Source organism: Bombus huntii, unplaced genomic scaffold, assembly GCF_024542735.1.
Source record: "Bombus huntii isolate Logan2020A unplaced genomic scaffold, iyBomHunt1.1 ctg00000109.1, whole genome shotgun sequence".
NCBI lineage: Eukaryota > Metazoa > Arthropoda > Insecta > Hymenoptera > Apidae > Bombus > Bombus huntii.
In genome coordinates, this window is record NW_026099362.1 from 42,027 (window position 1) to 66,336 (window position 24,310).

At 35.8% G+C, this 24,310-nt stretch overlaps 2 protein-coding genes and 2 long non-coding RNA genes across 4 annotated transcripts in view; 3 read left to right on the forward strand and 1 right to left on the reverse strand.

Moving 5' to 3' along the window:
• Window positions 1–12,002, forward strand: part of LOC126876981 (omega-amidase NIT2-A-like) — a 31,869-nt gene extending 19,867 nt beyond the window's left edge. Inside the window, exon 3 of the mRNA XM_050639857.1 lies at window positions 11,745–12,002. Within this exon, the coding sequence (XP_050495814.1) occupies window positions 11,745–11,956 (212 nt within the window). The 3' untranslated portion in view covers window positions 11,957–12,002. The remainder of the gene's footprint in view (window positions 1–11,744) is intronic.
• Window positions 1,999–4,277, forward strand: LOC126876991 (uncharacterized). The gene is made up of 4 exons (XR_007694653.1): window positions 1,999–2,181; window positions 2,582–2,750; window positions 3,025–3,258; window positions 3,410–4,277. It is a non-coding gene; the product is annotated as an uncharacterized LOC126876991 (long non-coding RNA).
• Window positions 4,360–7,311, forward strand: LOC126876987 (uncharacterized). Its single transcript, XR_007694648.1, has 2 exons — window positions 4,360–6,299; window positions 6,401–7,311. It is a non-coding gene; the product is annotated as an uncharacterized LOC126876987 (long non-coding RNA).
• A 1,925-nt stretch (window positions 12,003–13,927) lies between the features above and the next one.
• On the reverse strand, window positions 13,928–15,537 carry LOC126876972 (venom serine protease Bi-VSP-like). Its single transcript, XM_050639842.1, has 4 exons — window positions 15,303–15,537; window positions 15,039–15,134; window positions 14,813–14,967; window positions 13,928–14,484 (listed from the first exon to the last, which is right to left on the reverse strand). Exons 1-4 carry the CDS (start codon window positions 15,532–15,534, stop codon window positions 14,329–14,331), a joined length of 639 nt encoding a protein of 212 aa, XP_050495799.1. The 5' UTR covers window positions 15,535–15,537; the 3' UTR covers window positions 13,928–14,328.
• Between the last annotated feature and the right edge of the window lie 8,773 nt (window positions 15,538–24,310).

A 24,310-nucleotide genomic window follows, 5' to 3' on the forward strand; every position in this document is an offset into this window, starting at 1 on the left:
TAAAGAAACTTTTCACGTGAAAATATAAAATTTTAATTGATTAGATATTGTGTTAGCCATACTTAAGAAAGAAAATGAAAATGAATGAAATGAAAGAAAAGGACTACCTTCAACCTCATGTTTTAAATAAACACTTTGTCAGTTTTGCGGTAAATAAATTCTTAGGAATTCAGGACAGTTTTTAGTGTGAATCATTTTGTTTCGACCGTTCGCGGAGAGACGCGATCGCGAGATAGCACGTCAACGAGAGTTGTAAGTTCCCGTTACGATTAAATAATCGACGCCACGAACTGATCGATCCCCTTATTTCGATTATGATAATAAGGGTAGTTCAACGAAATTCCACAGAATTAACACAAATAAATTAATGTTTATTTCAACAACTTATTAACTAGAAAGATATAAATGGAACAAAAAAAATGTAACTGCGTTTTGGTTGATAAGTAATGCGCGACATACCACATGTGTTGACGGTTCGACATCTCGAAAAGTTCTGAACGCCTTTCGATTTTTTTCGTTTTTTCTGGAAGGCGACCCCCACTACGTTCGGATCACGCCACATTCTTTTACGCGAGGTAAAATACGGGCCACGAGTCGACGTTTCTGGAAGTCGCCCTGCTTAATGAACCATGCGCTTGCCACTACAATGTTTGTTTGCCGGGCAGACACGACGATCCGTCTGCGACATTATAGTGCCGCGATCGATAGTTAAGAATATGACCTATGGTAAGCCGCATGGCGTAACATTCTCCCCCCGTTGAGAGGGTACCGATCAAACTAGGGAGGTGTGGTTGAAGTTCCCATCTTATTTCGTCTCGGTGGCTAGTTGTTCGGGTTTCTCGAGATCGGGTTGAATTGGCAGTGGGACAAGCCTTTTGACGCCCCGATCCAAAATGCTCTTTGCCGTCTGAACTGTAGCTGTCCGGATGACACCATCGGCGCCTGGATGAATCTTGATAACTCGGCCCAGAGGCCAATGCATGGAGGGAACGTTGTCCTCTCTGAGGATGACGATTGTGCCCTTTTGGATGCTGTGTCCACCCTTGCTCCATTTATTGCGGTTGGTTAGCTCGTTCAAATACTCCTTATGCCAGCGGTTCCAAAAATGTTGTTTAAGCTGTTGGATATGCTGCCATTTGGAGAGTCGGTTCGATGGAATGTCCCTGAAATCTCGATCACGTAAGCACATTAATGAATCGCCAATGAGGAAATGTCCGGGAGTGAGGGCTAGGAGATCATTTGGATCGGTGGAGATAGAAGTTAGAGGGCGGGAATTGAGGACTGCTTCTATTTCTATGATAAGAGTATTACGGTGTTAAGCTCATATGTTTCTGTTTCTCCACTCGCGCTGCGCCATAATATCCTTTGATATTTCCGATCCTCTGGTCGTACGAGGAATTGCCGATACAGGAATTTTCTCGATGTCGCCAGTGAGTACGTACTGATGAGCGCGGAATCTAATTAATATGCAAAATAAATTGTGAATTGATTCGAGAATATAGGATTTCCCCATTTTCATGATTATCGTGATTTTTGTATAAATATATTTTTTAAGATACTAATAATTAGGTACTTATAAATTAGTATTATCAATTATTTTGCATTTATAATTCCGCCTCTAGTATAAGTGTTAATTGAAAACTAACTTTATGTTTCAAAAAGTACTAGCAAAGTCGTTGAGTAACAAGCCACTGATGCTAACACAAATAGCATTGTCGTAATTAAATATTTCTAAATATTCATTTTTCATTTTGAACCTGTAGAAACAATTTATTATATATACTATTAGCTAAGTAATTGCATATTTAATTAAGTCGAAATATAAAACTTAGTTATTTTAATAATTTAAAAAAAAAAAAAAAAAAAAAAAAAAAAAAAAAAAAAAAAAAAAAAAAAAAAAAATAAAAAAAAAAAAAAAACTGACAAACATTTCAATTTAATTTATGGTTGGAACAAAAGACAGTTATTTTTCATTAATTGAAATATTGCAATGCAGAGTACTTTCCAAAATACGCCGAGAGTATTCCTGATGGTGAAACGAGCGTTGCTTCATCGAACGCAGCTAAAGAAAACAACATCTATGTAGTTGGTGGTACGATGCCTGAAATAGGGGGCGATAAATTGTACAATACCTGTACTATTTGGGGTCCCGATGGAACTTTGATAGCAAAACACCGAAAGGTAAGTAATATATTCCTTTATGGCTTTGAATTTGAAAATATTGGGGCGAAGAAAGTGACTCTATCTAGGAATAATTTAGGAATATACATATGTACATACGTATACTATAACCAATTCTATAATTTACGGTTTATAAAATACGTTATGATACGGGAAACGCCCATTTTTGTTGTAATGTGTTTGTGTTGTATAAATTTTTCACATACTTAAAATATTATTATACTTATTTTTTCTCCTTTTTAAACATTATTAAATGATAGGATTTTTTAATAAAAGAAAGTGATAAAAACGCTGTCAGTTATTAAATAAAAAATAATTAAAGTTTAGGAGTTGGTAACTTTGATATTAAATTACAAAAGTTGCAGCAATAGAATTAGCGACTACATTTTTATGTTATTAGGTACATCTATTCGACATCGACATTCCTAATAAGATTACTTTTCGAGAGAGTGATTCACTCAGTCCTGGTAACTCCCTAACGACGTTCGATGTGAAGGGCTGCAAAATAGGTATTGGCATTTGCTATGATATTAGATTCGAGGAAATGGCACGCATTTATCGGAACAAAGGTACAGTAACTTAATCGATCAATACTTAACTAGCAAAAAATTAAATATCTTTCTTAAATATATTCTATATAAAATTAATATAATCTGTAACTCTGTATAAAAAGAAGCTTAATTTAAAAAACCAGTATATTTGCTGAAAATGAAACAAATAAAAGAATTAAAAGCACAATAAGAGGACTGTCCTCGCATATTCAGAAATGATGGAATGTGAACCGTGCAACTACGAAGTTAATTGGTATTCGGTGGCTTCATATTTCCTGCTTCTCTGGGTTAGGTTGCCAAATGCTGATATATCCAGCGGCATTCAATATGACCACTGGACCACTGCACTGGTCATTACTTCAGCGTTTCAGAGCGAATGATAATCAATTATACGTTGCCTGCATATCACCGGCTCGTGTTCCTTAAGCAAGTTACGTCGCATGGGGACATACACAGTTGACCAATCCCTGGGGAAAGATTCTTTACGATTTGGAAACTCAAGAGAATATGGCAGTCACCGATATCGGTAATTTACAGCTTAAAATTAAAAGCGAGAGATCCATGATGTAATTAATTTTTAGTCTCGTTAATTTATCGATTTAGCCATCTTCCTCTGTATTTGTTGAATTTATTAGTAAGCATTACTTATTAATTCGTATGTTTCTTTTTTCTATCAGATCTAAAAGTTGTTGAGGAAGTAAGGGCTCAGATACCTACATTTTCTCAGAGACGTACAGATTTGTACGACACTGTCTGTAAGAAGGAGTAACTCTACACTAAAACAGAAAATGTTTTTTTATAATATTTCTACTACGATATCCTTTTTTTGTGAATTATTACTAATTTCTTATCATTTGTACTAAATGAATGACTCAATTAAGAAAACCAAAACGTTATAAATAATAATCTGTATATCTTGTGTATCAACATGTAATTGGATATTATAATAATATAGGATAATAATATAGGAGAATAATAATATAGAAAATAATACATGCTTTTAAACACCTTTAATATCGATCACATAAATTGTAATAATTCACAATGATCACGCATACATAAAAGACCCTTTGATAGTAAAATTTACGATCAAAACGCAATTACGTATCGTTTAACAACATTTAATTTATAACACCTTTTAAACATTTAGACAGATTAACACATAACACTTCTTATATATAAACATCAATTCGAAGTTATCAGCTTGGAGAAATTGGTCGATTAATACCTGTAGATTGTCTGTCTCGATGAAAGCCTTAAAGAGAGCAAAAACATGATAATGCCGCTAATATAATATTCCTTCTTTCTTGTATCTGTCTGCCTCTCAGGTCGTTTTACTAATTACAATAAGTAATTTCGACTTCTTTGCGCTCTCTTTTAACGCATTCGAGACCGAAAGAAATTCATATCAGTCAGTAGGCAAGGGTATAATATACATATTTTATATATAACTTATGTAGTAATGTATAGATCATGTTAATTTCATATTTTTTTCAATATAGAATTATTATATATATATATATATATATATATATATATATATATATATATATATATATATATATATATATATATATTTATAACTGTACATAATACATTATAGAATAACGTAGTATATAATTTTATATTTTAAAAATATGAGGCATACTATTCAAGATTGTCGTCGATTTAAAATCAAAGTATGAAAAGGATACCCTGGAGAGAGTAAAACACAGAATCATTCTAACTAAACATTCAGATCGTACCGACACCTAGGTATCGTCTTACAATTAAATCTCGGTCTCGAATGGATTAAAATGAAATACATACTTGCAGCTTCAACATCTTCAATATCGAGGAGATTCAAACTTTACAAATAAAAGCGGCCTGTTCCCCTTTCCACGACAGACTCTCATACCATATCCGCTCTTATCCAGGCTTTTACTTGAAACCAGCAATGCGTTCATTTACAATTTAAATTTACCCGGACCATCCACTGAATCGTCAGCCCTTTACAAGAAATGAGAGGGAACGTTCGCCCTTGAACACATAAAACAAAAAAAAAAAAAAAAATAGAAAAGGAAAAAAACCACAAATTTTAGTGAAGCTATTTTATTGAAACTTATTATATCATTTTAACAGCTATATATAAAACGTTGAATTATTTCCTTTCGCGCTGAGCAATTTTATTTCAAATTTCTAGCTTCAGAATGATAATTACGTATTTGTAATTATCAACAAGCTTTAAAAATATGGAATATTCAGCCAGATGAAATATAGGTAAAGTATTTAGAAGAAAAAAGATTGAAATGTTTTATGTAAAACGATTAAATTAAGTGGAAAACTGCGCTTCTTCCTGCTCCTCTACATGGCGCTACGCGGGACTCGCTTCTGAGCACGTCTTTCTCGTTGGAGGCTTCTTCTTTCTTTTCTTTCCCAGTAGAATTTTTGCACAATTCTTTCTCCCTTTTATCATTAAATTACCTCTAATTCTTAACAATCTTTAATCTTTGTCTCTTCTTCCCTATATATATATTTTTGTTTACTTTTCTCCGTAGCGAATTTTGTCTTTCTGACGCAGGATTAGGTTCCTGGACTTAGGGAGTTGCTACACGCCAGCTCCACCATGGCGACGGCATTCACTAGGCAGCCTACATAGCCACCTTTCAGCTCACGCTTCGGGACACTTTTTTCGCTGAGATTCTCCGCGATGAGGCATGAAAGCAGAGACCACCGTCTGCGGAGGCATGATTATTCTATTGTTCCTTTTAACGAGTAATCGTTTTACTCGAGTCCTCTCACTAAACCGTAAGTACGAAAGACTATTATACTTAGATAGGTACTTGGTCTCAAGAACCAACTTATTTTGGTCTTTCGATTAAGTTCTTAATTAAATGCTCAATTAGATATTCCTAAATATATCTTCATAATATTTCCCTCATCTATTTCTTTGACATTCTAGCAACCTCGTTAAGACGTCCGCCACTTCAACTTCTATCTACAAGTGGCAAAAACTGAAGCTGACCTTCTTCATGGAGAAACATGCCGGAAATGGCATCCGCACGTGTGAATAATTATACTCAGTGTCCAGGTAGTTCTTTCGATCATCCGATAGAAGTCGTTTCTGTTTTTCAGAGTTCGTTCACGTCTCCAGAATGTAAAAATATCCAAGGAAGTACCATTAGGAAGCAATGAAATTCAGAGTTTCTGTGGTTATTCCTTTTTCTGATTGTTTCTTTTCTTTGCCCAAAATGGATGATTTCTATATCAAATTGTTTATTCGTATTTTTTTTTTAATATTCCTTGAGATTTTCAATCAACTCGATTTCGAATTTTTTAGCACCCGATCTTCTGGTTGACGTCGTTAAGAAAGAGGAACGAGTGCACAGGAAGCATGGTCGGCGTGAGCATGATTAGATCCGGTCTGCCCGATGACCTTGCCAGTGATAATAGCGGTTCGTTAAGGTGGTTGCAGTCTTGATTTGCTTCTGTTTCGATTTCCAGCGAACTCGTCAGCCGGCATGGCTTCCGAGATGCTCCCCCTGAAACAAGTCGAAGGGAAATAATTAATGGACTCTCTGTTCGATTGTACGTGGATGACAAGCTGACCGTAAAAAGAAATATACAAATACGATTAGAAAATATAATCCGAACCCCTTTCGGTTTGATCTGAAGGTTTCTTTTTCTAGACGGAACCAAAGATTCTTATCTGGTTTATGGTGAGCTAAGGAACTCTTTGAAAACAGCATTTATAACTTTCGAAAAAGAGACAGGTATTTCTTGCGCGAACAATTGAATAATTAATTCGTTCTCTAAATATCCTTATTTGTTGTTCCTAAAATACATAATGATTGGAAGCTTCTTACGGGAAGCGCAATCAGCCGCTGATATCATTGAAGTCGAAACGCCATTAAAACCATATTACGATTCGCATGCGACATGCTCCATTCATGAAAACACAAAAGCAATAAACAAGTACAAATCAACGAAATAAATCCTCCGAGAACGAGACGTTACAGGAATTATACCATTGCGAGGATACAAAAGACTTGCTCATGAGCTACTTCCTTCAAGTAGTCGAGCGGTGTATTTTCCGGTCGTTAACTTCCATATAATGGGATATTAAAGAGTACGGACACAACGCTGCTATTTTTCAACTATTCATTATCAAATTACGCAGCGGGAATCGTTGCAACGACAAAACTGTAACGACTCGTACCTGCGTATCTTCCATTTAGCTGCGGTAAACGCTGACTTGTCTGCGTTTTTTTTTTTCACTTCCTCGTTACGGAAACCAGGAAAAGTGATTCACAATACAGTTTCTAACTGTACTTCTCGCGATTCTTTCTTAGAAACAAGCAATTGCTTCTTTTCAATTTCCTAAATCTATAATAAAACAGTCCATTCCTTGAATAGAAATTAACTTTAAAACTTTAGGCGCATACATTGTACGTATCGTATGTATGTATTTTGATTTGAAAAGAAACGCGGCAAACGCCTTTGAAAAGACGTTAGGTTTTCAACACCTTAACTAACTTAATTCCAGCGAGTTGCAAATCTGCTGCATCTCCAACATCTGAATATCAATCTTTTACAATGACTTGTTCTCCAATTTATTAAAATTACATCTCTCCCGTTGCACCGACCTTCTTTAAAGGTTCCCGCGGCAGGTTGAACCCGCATCACGTATCTTCCCTCTTCCTTCCACCCCCTGTTCCCTTTCTCTTTCTATCGGACGGGAAGAGCGGGAACGCTTAAAACGCGCGAATCACGCGAGCGCCTCACGATTTGCGAAACATCACGTGAAAATCACCGATCCGATCTCCGTGCGCGCGGTGCACCGTGGGGGTAACGATTAAATCGACAGGATATACTTTATTAGCTATTCCGTTATTACAGGCTGTAGTTGGCGGGGAAATAGTCACTATGGATCGATGAACTCCATTGTAACAACGCACCTTCGAATTGCATCGGAAACGCTTCTGTATTGCGTCCACCGTATAACCTATCATCGTGTGTTTAGGGTAAATCAGTGGATCGGAAGTTACGTTTCTATGTTTCTCGCCTGTCAGTATAACACTGTGCAAGAGATACAGCAAGATCCTAAAATCATTCGAGTACAAGTAGCGTAAAATGGTCGTTTAAATTTCAATAAATTAACTATTCATACGTTAATTGTACGCGGTCAGGATTAAGGGGTACGGCGATGGAGAAGATTTTGTTAGCTAGATGTTGAGTAAATAATCGAAGATGATAATTTTATAAATGTTTCGTATTTATGATGATGGAAAAGATTTAATTTGAGTTACGTTACGTTTGAATAAGATAGACTTTTCCAAGAGTGGAGGATTTGTAGAGATAGTGGACGTAATAGTAGTATGATTTAATACCTGATGTGTCTTTTTTTTCTTTGACATATAGGTCACTGTGGGGGTAATATTGATCTAGATATAACTATCTTTTCTGAGAAGTACGTATATGCTTATGGGAACTATGTTTGGTTAATCAATAGAGCCATTCTTTTGAGAAATTGAATCTAGAAGAATTTGACGATATTTTGCCTTGTTTCAATAGTACATCAGTTTAAAGAAACGCCTGCGATTATAGTATATAATTGCACATAGGTATATGCAAAATTGCATTTTCAAATAATTAAATCAAAAATATAGGAATGTATCAATGGGAAGAATATTTGTTAAAGATCTTTCCTTTTTAATCAAATTCGTCCAACAACCCCATTCTCGTCAAACATAAAATGAACGGTGCCTTTCTCAAAGAAACAAGAAGAAAATTGCTGTCGTTCTAAAGTTCTTCTCCATTGCTAAACTACACGTTCGTGTTTCTAGTTACACTCCAATTATTCGATTGTAAGAAGCAAGCAATCCCTCCATCCAAGCGCTAGATATAGTTTCTCGAGTAGTTCTCTTCAATACCGTTATATCGATGAACTCTTTTTGAATAAAGTTCACATTTATAAAGCAAACACAATAAAATACGACAGGACAATTGTAATCGATAAATAACATTTTATTAGGATATTATAAGAAGCTAAGATATCGAGTTCTAATTGTGAATATCAAGCGCTCGTCGTTCGAGGAGATTACCAATATTTTCTTCCTTAACAATATTAATTACGAAGTTTCGATACCGTTTATGACATTAAGATCTCTTGATAAAGTTGTATCGTTAAAATCTTACTGTTCCTAGGGAAAATATATAGTTAATATATATAGTTAAATATATATAGTTAAAACCGGAATATATATAGTTAAAACTTCCAGAGGAGCATCTCGCAGACAAATTATTGATTGTTAGTGTCGATTGACTGTAATCGATATTTGGTGCGTGAAGTTGTATGTTTCGTGAACCTGCGTTGATGCAGGGATTCTGTTGCAAATCATAAACTAAAGAGCCACTGGTCAAGGTGAAAGAGGTTCAATAAATCCAGTGTTAGTGTAATTTGACACTTTATGTGCACCGGGTGTATGCAAACAGAGTTTGATGTTCTGAACACCACGGTTGTAAGATTTTATTGAGACCCCAGTATTGTATCCGCACGGTGTGACCCTCTGTTGATGATTGCCCTCTCCACCAGCCGTTTAATCTCATCTGTCTATCGTGCCTTACCGGCCAGGGAGTTTCCCTAACATCTGAGATATCAGATTTGCAGCTCGGAGAGGACAGATAATTCGGAATATCCCAAAGAAGGGCAAGGTACTGGCCGAGCCCCAAATCACTTACATAGAATTACTTACATAGAACAATCACTTACATAGAATTTTTTTTTTCTTTTCTTTTCTTTTCTTTTTTATTTTCTTGTTGAAATTATAATTAATTCTCACGTCGAGAATTTTCAGTTACTTTACTTAGTATTATGCAGTGTTAGCTGATTATTAATAATAAGTTAAGACTTATTATAGATAAATATAATTTACTCACATAGAATAAATTCATTTAATTAATTATGAGATTAATTCACTTACATAATTATGACATACAAGTAAATTTTATAACCACAAATTTTTAAATGTTATACTTTGAATCTGTTCTTACATTTAATTTTAATTTTAATTTTAATTTAAAAAAAAAACCTTACAGCCAGTACCTCTAAAATATTCGATAAAAATTCTGATGAAACATTAATTGAAACATCTAAACGCAACAAAGAATGGATATAATTATACAATTTTCCAATATTTCAACATTCATTCATGTACATCGATTTTTATTATCACATTTGTTTCATATCTGAAGAATATGTATTTGTTGGCATCAAAATATTCTCTGTTTCAATCCTTGGTCATTTTAGATCGAGACTTCAAAATCTTCTTGATTAAAATTCTTAAATTTTTTTAAATGAGAATCATTAATTAGAGGACAAAAAGTTGCTTCAATTATTTGAATATTCTGCTATTCATACAATAACATATTTCATTTTAAATTAAAACGAGAATAAATACTATTGTGTATAAATTTAATAGAACGACAAAGTAAATGTACAAAGTAGTTGCAAAGTAAATGAACAAATTGTACGAGGCAACTGTCATTAGCGTAATTTTAACGTGTACATTTACAGTATGATATTAACCATTATTTAGGATTGTTAAAGTGAATTAATGCGTAACTGCGTCATCCACGATTGACCATGATTATGGTAGTGACTATTGCTATAAATGAAGCTTAATAGTTGTCGAAAAGAATCACTCGAAAATCGCGTTCATAAATCATTCTCTCGTCTCGTATCGTGTTCGTCGGGCGGAAAACAAGATTGTGTTTTAAAGAAATCGCGTGTTCCGATTACTATCAAACTTACTGTGTCACTCGCATAGCAGAAGAGAAAGATTAAGATAAGGTCACCAATGAGCAAAACGTTTAACGTATAAGTGTGGTACATTAAAATTGAGTCCGCTGCAACCCTCATGACATTTAAAATCCTACGCGTATATTGAGTAAAGTTGTTATATTAAATATAATCATATTAAATACAAGCTCGTAGGCTGGATTCCCAAATTATTTGGTTAAATACTTTGAATACGAGAATACCGAGTGTTAACAGTAGTAAATCCTCTATATGGTATGTTTACTTTGCTATCTTGAATAGGTAAATAACATTTCACTTTAACACATTTAACCAATATTATACGCATATGCACATAATGTTACTGTTACATATAATGATATATACGTAGATATACACGTTAATTAAATCCTCTATATGGTATTTTTATATCAGTATCGTAAACATTGTAAACCGGAAATCTTTTATTACACACGTACATATACAGTCAATATTATTGTTACATATAGTGATACATACGTTGATCCACACATTAATTAAATCCTCTATATGCTATTTCTACTTTGCTATCTTGAATAGATAAATAACATGTCGCTTCCAGATGTCAAATAATATTTGCCAAATGCACATATAATGATATAATTACATATAATGATAATAACAATATAATAATTATATATAATATTGATAATAATGATATAATTACATATAATGATATATACGTTGATCCACACATTAATTAAATCCTCCATATGATACTTTTGTATCGGTGTCATGAACATTTTTCCCCGAACGACCTTCTATGACGCGTGTACGTATATCGAGAATATTATTGTATTATATATAGTGATACATACGTTGATATACACATTAATTAAATCCTCTATATAGTATTTTTACTTTGCTATCTTGAATAGATAAATAACCTCGAATATAGACATACAGGTACACTTACGTTGATATACACCTTTGTACAAGGTGTCAAAAAATTTTTTATCACGGCGTTTTTTTAAGACGATTTTATAGCTTCGAAATTGATCTTGACACGATTTTCAATGTCAAATTATTTTTCTATTGCATCATGTGATACTCATTAGGAGGAACGAAACTTCTGTTTTCTTAGAAAAAATGTTTGAAATTTCATTAATTCCTAGATTGATTTTATTTATACTTTAAGGTCAGATATGACATCAAATAATGTCAATACTAATATTTAGTTATTTGTCAATTTATAGCATCTGAAAAACAAGATATCTTCGAGACAGCGTGGGTTTTCTTTCCAACTTTCTTAACTTTCAACAATAAAATTTTCGTCAAACGATACAATCTATCCAACAAAGTTCTTGTAGACAGCCAATCTCGTAAGAACATAGATCTTCTTCAAGTATTATTCTTCACAATGCTTCGTGTGGAATTTCTACTTGACGAGTTATTATTAAACGATTAAAAGCTTATTATTATACGATAATGTAATATCGTAGAATAGCTTTGATTGGAGGCTGAAATTAGAAAACACCGTGTACGCCGTCTTTTTGTGGTTTGTTTACATCCAAGAGCGCCTAGTAACAATGACGCGAGAAAAGATAAGCAGCGTCAAAACAGAAGTACGGTTTCATATTTCAAGGAGTGGCAATCGAGAGGCCAGAGTATGTGAGCCGAAAAGTGTGTGTGTGTGTGTGTGTGTGTGTGTGTGTGTGTGTGTGTGTGTGTGTGTGTGTGTGTGTGTGTGTGTGTGTGTGTGTGTGTGTGTGTGTGTGTGCATTTACCACTGACGAATATAATATATATTTGAAAGGATGGAAATTTTATTTATCCGACTATATGACCATACTCGGTTAAGTATCAACAGCGACTATCTATCAAAAAGATTAAAAATTTTAGCCATGTGATTTGGTCCCTTAAAGCGGGGATTTTAGAAGTAATATTTTTATAATAAAAGAATTCATGAAAAAGTTGTATTATCATACAACTAATGATAAAATGATCTGGTTCTTCATTATATAATGTTCTAAAATTTGTCGTATATATAGGATGTACAAACCGTGATATCAAGGTATCAGTTCTTCCTTCCCAAGGGACAGTTTCATTAAAATTCTGATAGAATTAAAAATTAATTATTAATATTCTAACAATCATATATGTTAAATACGTTATAGTCAACGATATATACCTGAGCGAATGTAGGGGTGATTCCTTGATAATTATAAATGTCATCAGCCCACATCATTGTGCCACTTCTTTGTACTCCAGCCTCTAGATTAACAGCCTAAACAAACATACGAAATTTTATAGAAGCTGTACAAAATATAGTATATATGCGCAATATTGAAGCGTTCAAGGGGATATAAAGGTAATGTACATCACATACACGTGTACTCTCATGCAACAAAATACAATTAGATTTAATAGTATAAGCTCTTTTATTCATCATAATAGATTGGAAATTTAAGTGTCTTACGAGGGTGAGTAAAAAGTTACCCGCTTTGTCGGTGTAGAATTTATTTTAAGCAATTGTCAAAAAAGACATACATCATTTTTTGACATAATCACTCGATTTCTGTATACACTTTGTCCATTTGCCGAAGGACCTTTGTATTTTCTCATTAAAAAATGTTTTGGGCTGAGCTGCGAACCACGAATGCATCGTCGTCTTCACCTTTTCATCAGCTTTTTCGGCATCCATCTCGCACAAACTTTTTAAAATCCAAATCTGTCGTGCACTATTGCATAAGCAGAGCCGTGGCTGATTTGCAAATGATTTGCCACATTATCCAGTGTCACTCGTCTATTCCATAGAGCATAAGTTCATGAGCACGTTCAATGTTGTCATCGTGGATGTGGACGGGCGTCCAGCTGTTTTTTCATAACACTCGTGCGATCTTCTTTGAACTTTTGTGCCCATTCAAACACACTTCGTGACAAAACACTTTCTCCATAATGTGCATTAAATCTTTGATAAATATAGGCATCAAACATAACCTCCGACCACAAGAAACGAATCACAGCATCCTGCACTGTTTTCCTGCAAATCACCATTGCAAAGCGCCATTACTCGCGCAACGGTCACAAACGAATTGACGTAACACAAAGAAACCTGCGCAGCAGCACTGAACAGATATTGACGTCATACGAAGAGTGCAGATGGATCAATACGGTCGACAGAAGTTTTAACTATCTGGAGTGCGGATAAATTTTTACTGAGAGTCGTATAGGAATCTATAATCTGTAAGTACACCTTTGGCTGAATGGAAATTTCTCTTACATATAGTCAAAAATGCTGAAACTGTGTATTGAATTGGAAAGTGATAAAAAATAAGTGAAGTTTCGAGGTTGCATGTGATTGCATGAGTACACAGGACGTTTTTAGCGAATAAAAAATAATTTTGAAAGACACGAGACTTATCTTGTATTTTATGCACTCTCTGTGTCCGAATTTCCAGAAGCTCTCTATCTTATGAAGTGTTTTAGATTAGCCGGAAAATTTTGTACGTACGTACAAGAAGTATACGATCTAAGTGGAATATTCCATTATTCTCTTGATACAACAGAAACGAAATTTACAGAACTTCTCAGAAAGTTGGTTTATTATTACCAAATTTATAGAATTAATATACGTTTATCATCTTTACATACCTAAGTCGTGGAGGTTTATCGTGCGTAAAAGATTAGTGTCGTTTCAAAGTTACATTTCGTACATTTTAAGCCTATAATTTGTAACGTACAAAACAATGTAAATTTGAGCTGTTTCTTATCTCCACAATAAGAAAATCCAACTTTACGTTTTTTACACAATGATATTTATGGAACAGTAATATCATATTATTGCATCGCTTGGAGAATGAAGTCAAGGTACGATGTGACCCTAGTGTAAACGCTGGGATACCCAGCTGTGCCGCACTTATAAGCATAAGACACAATACCTATTAAATACGAGGTTAATTCATGTTGTATCAGCAGTGGTCCGCCGCGGTCAGCCTGAAAGGATCGTTAAATTTTTAATCAAAGATACTGAAATATATCGATCGAATTGTATTGAAATTATACTTATATACAGTAATAATCTTCTATTGATTTGTGTATTGAAATACTCCAATTTATAACGTACATGTTATATGTATTTTGAGCAAAACTAAGATTAGAAGGAAATTAGATTAAATACCATAACGAGGTGTGAGAAGTGGGCAAAACTATTAAATTGTGTTTATCTATTATTTTTAATGTTTAAGACGTCGATTTGATGTTAATTCGAATCGACGTGTCTTCAGATACCGTATAGTTTGTAGTAACTCTGTAACTTAATTACCGTACAAGAATCCTCTCCACCCTGAGCATGTTCGGCGCATATTATACCATCAGTGATATCAGGTGCATTAGGAAATTTGGAATAAGCTATTTTGCATTCGGCGTTCTTAATCACTGGCATTTGTACTTCCATTAATGCATTACGTCGTGGTCGTCCTACGAAGAAAATAAGAAAGATATTTAAGACTGGAACTATTTAATTTTATTATAAAATTGATATCACTTACTATATCTTAATGCTCCCGATCCAACAACAAGGGGGTTATAGCCGACGAAGTTGCTCTTTCGTAGGGGCTCTTTCGTACAAATGGGATATACGTACCCTGAAAAATAAAAAAATAAATGAAAATGCAGGAAACGAATGACCAAAAGTATGAGAAAGAATTATACACGCTTTATGACACAATATATGTGTACAGTAAGAAATTTCAGGATATGATACTTCAGTAATACTCAATAGCATATATATATATATATATTTGAGGACTTACTCGAAAATGGCACCTCCTCCACCAATCTAAGAATGGCAATATTATGATTGTGTATGTTTTCTATTCCATCCATATGTGCACAATGTGCTGCGGTCAAAACATGCCTAGCCGATATCAGGGAACCTCCGCACTTCCATAGTGGTTTGTCTGGGTTTCGGGGATTACGAAAACCTAATGCAGCGATCCATGGCCAAGCGCCTAAAATGCAATAGTCATAGTTGTGAATATACATAATTTTTTCTCACATAACGGGTAACAACGATTATTACCTATTCGATATTCGATCATACAGCAGACGATAAGTACATACGTACAAATACTCTGAAATAGAGATTTGATAAAGACAGAAATTAAATTTTTATTCCAGTGGAATACAAATTATTAAATAATTCTATATAATTTCTATTTGAACTATACTGAACTATAAAGTTCAAACGTGTAATTTCTGCCCTAACAGTTTTTGATCTCTATCCATATTATTACTCCTATATCAATTTTTTATTTCAAGCAAAAAGATACTCTTCCTAACATGAAGTAAAAGAAAGAAATAATTCAAGTTAATAAGTAAAGTTACTACCGATAAAATCATAGCATTATTATTTAGTCTAATTGAAATGTACATTGATGTGCTGTTTAATGCCTTTAAAGTTCATTCTTTGCAGTAAATGGCTTATTATTAATCGGAAAGAAAGACATAAAACGTACCAAGTTCAGCTGGTTTACCATCGACCACCCTGGTATGAGAGACGTTGCTAAAACCACAGTATGGTGGTCGCAAAGCCTTATACTTATACACAGTTTTTATTAAAATTTCTCTCTTCTCTTTGTTTGGATCGTTCGGACAGCAAACGATCGTAACATTGCCCTGGTATCTGCACACTGATCGTCTATAAAAATCGGTGGCTGTACGGTACTGTATCTGCCATATTTCTTGCAGAGGTTTACATTTTCTGTAGTCAAGGCACCTGCCTTCTTGATTGTCCGGTGTGGTACATTCTGGATCAAACAATTTTAAAACATTTATACAGTTCAAAGATGCGTAAGAAAGCGACACCGATTACTCAACTTTCGAAGTAAAAGGCCGATCAAGTCCACCGGATTGCCCTACAGACACGTATTAATCCGTAAGAGTTAGTCATCATGTTGATAATAATTATCTAAAGAAACTTTTCACGTGAAAATATAAAATTTTAATTGATTAGATATTGTGTTAGCCATACTTAAGAAAGAAAATGAAAATGAATGAAATGAAAGAAAAGGACTACCTTCAACCTCATGTTTTAAATAAACACTTTGTCAGTTTTGCGGTAAATAAATTCTTAGGAATTCAGGACAGTTTTTAGTGTGAATCATTTTGTTTCGACCGTTCGCGGAGAGACGCGATCGCGAGATAGCACGTCAACGAGAGTTGTAAGTTCCCGTTACGATTAAATAATCGACGCCACGAACTGATCGATCCCCTTATTTCGATTATGATAATAAGGGTAGTTCAACGAAATTCCACAGAATTAACACAAATAAATTAATGTTTATTTCAACAACTTATTAACTAGAAAGATATAAATGGAACAAAAAAAATGTAACTGCGTTTTGGTTGATAAGTAATGCGCGACATACCACATGTGTTGACGGTTCGACATCTCGAAAAGTTCTGAACGCCTTTCGATTTTTTTCGTTTTTTCTGGAAGGCGACCCCCACTACGTTCGGATCACGCCACATTCTTTTACGCGAGGTAAAATACGGGCCACGAGTCGACGTTTCTGGAAGTCGCCCTGCTTAATGAACCATGCGCTTGCCACTACAATGTTTGTTTGCCGGGCAGACACGACGATCCGTCTGCGACATTATAGTGCCGCGATCGATAGTTAAGAATATGACCTATGGTAAGCCGCATGGCGTAACATTCTCCCCCCGTTGAGAGGGTACCGATCAAACTAGGGAGGTGTGGTTGAAGTTCCCATCTTATTTCGTCTCGGTGGCTAGTTGTTCGGGTTTCTCGAGATCGGGTTGAATTGGCAGTGGGACAAGCCTTTTGACGCCCCGATCCAAAATGCTCTTTGCCGTCTGAACTGTAGCTGTCCGGATGACACTGTCACGTAAAATAACAAAATAAAAAAAGGAATTTGAGGTAAAAAATAAAAAAAGAAAACTTTATTTTTTTTCTAACATCAATACACTTTACAATTTACTTCCGAACTCTAGGCGTGACTTTCTAAGACTGACTCTTATGATTTTACTTTCGATCGGATCCGATTACTTTCTTTTGTCATCCCTCAACATCCCCACCGTCCATGCATTTGCTAGGCGTCCGCGATCGTTGCCACGTGTTCTTTCTTCTAGAACCTTCGGTGGAAGGACCGTTGGGATGTTGATGGTTCATTAGGCACTTCAGCGATATACATTGTCGCCGAGTGCCGCCACATCTTTATCTCTATCGTCAGTCCGTCGGATTTGAAGTATGCCGGTCGTGACATACCCCCCTGGTTAGATTGATCTTGGTCCTCTAAGATCGTAGTAGAATGGAATTATTTAAATGTAGATCAAAGGATATGTTTATGCTTTTTTTTTCAGGAATCGCTATGAATTGATTTTCTGCATGTTATGGTACAAAAGTTATTTCGTTAATCTTAAATATAGCAATTTTACAATATTTGTTAGTGTTCGAGAAGCTAATAATTTCAGAGGCGTAATCATGTTGTAGTTTTCGATCGTGAATTGGTTGGGTTTGTTTACAAAGCGTAATTCCTATCCCGTGAATTTAAGGCAACTAATTAAGGGTATTGTTACTAGTGCTAGGGTCAGCATTATCCTGAAAAAAGTACGCTTTCAATCGGTTACCATGTATCTTTTTCTTAGCATTGTCGATAGAAATAATGTAATAAGGAGTTTTCACATCGTTAATTCTGTAGGGTCCTAACCATTCAATGTCCAACTTATCTCTTTTATGGTCGTTGTGAATTAAAACAAAGTCTCCTTTCCTAAACACAGTCTGAGTTTTAACAATCTTTCTTTCTTGGTCTCGCTTGTATCGTTGCTTATTCTGAATAAGTGTTTTGTGAGCTGTTTCCCAATATTTATTCAACTGTTTTTGCCAAAGTGAGTACATATCATCATAGGTAAGTGTGGGAAATTTGGATATTGCGGAAGGTAAGTTAGCTTTTCGCCCAAAGGTCAATTCAAAGGGAGAGAATCCTGTTCCTTCATGTTTCGCGGTGTTGTACCCTAAACAAATGAAATTAAGTACTTCATCCCATTCTTTGTCATTGTCGTGTAATGCAGTACGAATTAAATCTTTAACTGAGGCATGCGTTCTTTCGAGGGATCCGTTACTTTGTGGGTGAAATGAAGTTGTTTTGATGTGTTTGATTTTAAAAGCTTCTTCAAATTTCGTCATTAAATCACTAACAAAATTTTGTCCCTGATCTGTTAGGATCGTTTTTGGTGCCGAAAATATGTAAATATAGTGTTCAATGAGCGCGTTAATTATGGATTCAGTTCGTTGCGTTTTAAGGGGAACTAGTATCAGATATTTCGTAAGTTCATCGTGTATTGAAAGTATGTATTGGTTTCCGCGTTTGGTTTTCGTCATCGGTCCTATGATGTCCATAGCGATTTTGTCGTTAGGGTTAAGTGGCGTGTCTGAGATTTGTGGGGATTCTTTGGGTCTGATACGTGTTAGTTTCTCCTTTTGACATGTGTCGCATGTTTTCACAAAGTTTTCTACTCTTTCTAAAAGTCCGGAAATTTTGAATTTATCCTTGATCCGTTGATACGTTTTCTGTATCCCTAAATGTCCTACGGTGTCGTTATGGTTTTCCTTTATTGCTTGTATTATTTCGTTTTCGTCTAGTTTTAAGATGGGATTAGGTGCATAAGTAATTTTCTTGTACGTGTCGTTAAAATATATTAGCATGAGTTTAATCTGTGTTTTCTCTAATTCAGTGAAGTCGTTATTTCCTATGCCGATTTTTGTTGTATCTTTAAGAATTTTGTAAAGTCTTCTGATCCAAAGTGTCTCGTCGTATTCTCCTAAGTCGTTTCGAGTTAATTGGTAAAATGTTTGGTCATTTGGTTTAATTTCTAAGAGTTTCGGATTCTCGTTGTTGTCTTTCCATGCGTTGAATGAATTAGTGTGATCAATTACTAGGTCGAGGTTAACTACTTCGTCGCGAGTTACTGCGTGAACTCTAGATAAAGCGTCTGCAGCTGTGTTATCTTTACCCTTTGTATATTCGATTTCATAGTCATATTCTTCGAGTCTAAGTCTCCAACGAATCAGTCTGCTAGAAGGGTCTTTGCAATTGTGTAGCCACTTAAGAGCTTGGTGGTCGGTTCGAATAATGAAGCGTCGTCCTAACAAATATTGTCTTAATCTTTTCACGGCCCATACGATGGCTAAGAGTTCCTTTTCTGTCGTGGTATAGTTTCGTTCGGGTGGATTCAGTGTTCTTGAAATGTAACAACAAGGATGACCGTCTTGCGACAGTATTGCTCCTAGTCCTTCGTTACTTGCGTCGGTAGTTAAGGTAAAGGTTTTGTTAAAGTCTGGATAAGCTAATATTGGGAAATTACAGAGTTTGTCTTTTAAAGTATCAAAGCTAATCTGGTGTTTGTCAGTCCAATGGAATGGTGTGTCCTTTTTTGTTAAGTCTGTAAGGCTTTTCGCGATTTTGGAAAAGTTTCGAATAAATTTGCGATAATAACCTGCTAAACCTAAGAATGATTTCACGTCCGTGGCATTGCGGGGTAATCGAAAGTTTTTTACAGCGTCTAATTTCTTGGGGTTTGGTTTGACTCCTTCGGATGAAACTACATGGCCTAAGTATTCTAATTCCGGTTTTACGAATTCACATTTGTCCGGTTGCAATTTAAGTCCTAATTCTCTGAGTCTCTGAAATACTATCGCGAGGTTTTCGTTATGTTCTTGAATCGTTTTTCCGAATATCACTATGTCATCCAAATAAACAAAGCAGTATTTTCCTACAAGTCCAGCTAAGGCTCTGTCCATTAATCTTTGAAAGGTAGCGGGTGCGTTTTTAAGTCCGAATGGCATTCGATTGAAATGAAAATGCCCTTGCGGTGTCGAAAAAGCGGTATATTTTTTAGATTTCTCGTTCATTGGAATTTGATGGAATCCTGAGGATAAATCAAGCGCCGAAAAGAATTTTGCGTTTCCTAGTTGTGTTAAAATGTCGTCTATATCAGGTAAAGGGTAAGCGTCTTGTTCTGTGAGTTCATTTAGTTTCCTGAAATCGATAACTATCCTCCATTTCTGTTTTCCTGAGGCGTCTAATTTTTTCGGAACTACCCATACCGGAGAGTTATAAGGGGATTCGGATTCTTCTATAATATTTTTCTTCAACATGTCTCCTATTTGTCGCGAAATCTCGTCACGGTGACATTCCGGTGGTCTATACGATCGTGTGTTAATAATTTTGTCTTTGGTTAACGAAATTGTGTGCTGAGTTAAATTAGTACAGGGTAAAAGATCGGTTTCTAAATTAAAGATGTCAATATAATGAAGGATAATCTTTTCGATGGATTCACGGATTGATTTTTCAATGTGATCTGTTCTCACTAGGCTTTTTAGTTTTGATACGTTGGAAAAGTCATGAGAATTTTGAATATTGCTAGAAATTTCAACGTTTTGCTCTCCAGTGTTGATAAAACATACTTTAGTTGGTTTGCCTTCCAAATAGATTGTTTGAACTCTGTTTTCTCCAGGAGTCAAATGTATTGGTTTCTGAAATAAAATGGTTTTGTCGTTTAATCGGATTTTGTCATTGGATATTGAATAGTTATACTTCTCTAAACATGGTAGCCCAATGATTCCGTCTTCGATAATAGGGAAATTGTTCGGTACTATGTGAAAAATGTGATTTTGTCCAAAAATTCGTTTCGTTACGTATTCGTTAGTTTCGTACTTGTCTCGTCCCATAGAAAATTTTTGTTTAGGCCCTATTTGTATCGCGTTGACAGTTTTGTTACGTTTCACCAGGTTTATCCCTGCTCCTGTGTCGACCAGAAATACTCGCTCTTCGGTTCGGGTTGACAAAGGTATTGCGAGTAATCTTCCCGTGGCGATGTTGACTCGTATGTCTCGTACGGTTCGTCCATCTCCTGGTTCGATGTTGTTTCTTGTATTTCGTCCCATTCCTGGACTGCCTGAATTCTTGCGGGTGGTCGATCGCGCTGGCTCGGTGGTAGAAAATTTTGACACTTGTTGGCAATGTGTCCCAGCTTTCCGCACTTGAAGCACTTCATCTGTGCGCGTTCAGCAGGTGATCTATTTTCTACTTGGTTAAATGTAGCAGGTTTCTGAGCTACTGGCGTGTTAGGCGATCTTGATGGTACATTAGATCGTCTTACCTGCATATGCTGGTTGTCGGGGCGATTACTAACCGAAGGTAAGCGATTACATGACCAATTAGGTTGTCGTTCTTCTCGCAAGTAGCGTTCTACATCGGCTGCCTTTTTTTTCAGCTTCCGGAAGATTCAAGGGTTCACTGCTTAATAGTATTCGCCCTATGTCGCGTCTGAGTCCCTTTAGGTACACACGAACAGTCTTCTTCGTGATTTCTTCAGTCATAATTTTACGTGTTAGTGGTTGTGGGTACTCATTGGTTACTGCGTACAGCAAACGGTTGAGTATTCTTCTAAACCGAATATTAAAACTTTGCACTGATTCCTCGCGTCCCTGTCTCAACTCTCGTAATTGTTCTTGGTACTCATCCGAAGTCACTTGTGCTGCTAAGTTATTTCTCAGTGCGTCGTACAGATCACTGTAACACTCAATAGGAATGTTGCGAATACTTTGGGCTGCTTTCCCCACGATTTTTTCCACTTTTATTGCTTTTAGCAATAGATCTTGCTCCATACAGCGATCCTTCATACTTCTCACTTCTTTGATGAAGTCTTCAACTCCTACATCATCATCTCCGTTGAGCGTTGGGATGTAGCGTATTGCATCCTTAGCTCGTAGAGTGGGAGGAGCGGGCGAAAAATAGCCTCTTTCTTCCACCTCGGGTTGTTCGCTGTCGAGGTGGACAGGTGGGGTGTCTGAAGCTGCTAACCCTGACAGTTTGCGTGCTTTTGCCATATTCACAGTACGATTGATTGCTGTCGACGCACTTTCATTGTCTTCGGTGATAATGGAAGCAAATTCATCGGTCGCAGGGGATCCGAACCCAGTCCGTAGCGCTGCGACGGTTTTCCCGAGATTCTCGATTTCTGCTGCCCTGTGTCTGTTCTCTTCGTCATTTTGCATAGACAAACGTAACATTTCCTCTCGTAAAAGGGCAATGTTCTCGTTCTGTTTTTGAATACTGTCCCATATTGCTCGCAACATTGGGTCAGTTGAGGTTGAAGTTTGAGATTCGTTTGCCTTAGACATTATTGCGCTGATTTATAATTTTCAGACGAAGACGAGTCTTGGCTACTGAAGCTAAATTTTCTTTCACGGTAACGTACACAGGAATTCAGTTTACCTTTTATTGTTACTTCACTTGGTTCGTGATAGTTACTTTGTTGTTGCGGATGACCGTAGTCCCAAATAATTCGATCTTCCGTAGATGATGAATGTCTTTTGGTTTCCGAACAAACACTTTTCACTATCCTGGCAGGATCGCCAAAATGTCACGTAAAATAACAAAATAAAAAAAGGAATTTGAGGTAAAAAATAAAAAAAGAAAACTTTATTTTTTTTCTAACATCAATACACTTTACAATTTACTTCCGAACTCTAGGCGTGACTTTCTAAGACTGACTCTTATGATTTTACTTTCGATCGGATCCGATTACTTTCTTTTGTCATCCCTCAACATCCCCACCGTCCATGCATTTGCTAGGCGTCCGCGATCGTTGCCACGTGTTCTTTCTTCTAGAACCTTCGGTGCAAGGACCGTTGGGATGTTGATGGTTCATTAGGCACTTCAGCGATATACATTGTCGCCGAGTGCCGCCACATCTTTATCTCTATCGTCAGTCCGTCGGATTTGAAGTATGCCGGTCGTGACAACACCATCGGCGCCTGGATGAATCTTGATAACTCGGCCCAGAGGCCAATGCATGGAGGGAACGTTGTCCTCTCTGAGGATGACGATTGTGCCCTTTTGGATGCTGTGTCCACCCTTGCTCCATTTATTGCGGTTGGTTAGCTCGTTCAAATACTCCTTATGCCAGCGGTTCCAAAAATGTTGTTTAAGCTGTTGGATATGCTGCCATTTGGAGAGTCGGTTCGATGGAATGTCCCTGAAATCTCGATCACGTAAGCACATTAATGAATCGCCAATGAGGAAATGTCCGGGAGTGAGGGCTAGGAGATCATTTGGATCGGTGGAGATAGAAGTTAGAGGGCGGGAATTGAGGACTGCTTCTATTTCTATGATAAGAGTATTACGGTGTTAAGCTCATATGTTTCTGTTTCTCCACTCGCGCTGCGCCATAATATCCTTTGATATTTCCGATCCTCTGGTCGTACGAGGAATTGCCGATACAGGAATTTTCTCGATGTCGCCAGTGAGTACGTACTGATGAGCGCGGAATCTAATTAATATGCAAAATAAATTGTGAATTGATTCGAGAATATAGGATTTCCCCATTTTCATGATTATCGTGATTTTTGTATAAATATATTTTTTAAGATACTAATAATTAGGTACTTATAAATTAGTATTATCAATTATTTTGCATTTATAATTCCGCCTCTAGTATAAGTGTTAATTGAAAACTAACTTTATGTTTCAAAAAGTACTAGCAAAGTCGTTGAGTAACAAGCCACTGATGCTAACACAAATAGCATTGTCGTAATTAAATATTTCTAAATATTCATTTTTCATTTTGAACCTGTAGAAACAATTTATTATATATACTATTAGCTAAGTAATTGCATATTTAATTAAGTCGAAATATAAAACTTAGTTATTTTAATAATTTAAAAAATAAAAAACTGACAAACATTTCAATTTAATTTATGGTTGGAACAAAAGACAGTTATTTTTCATTAATT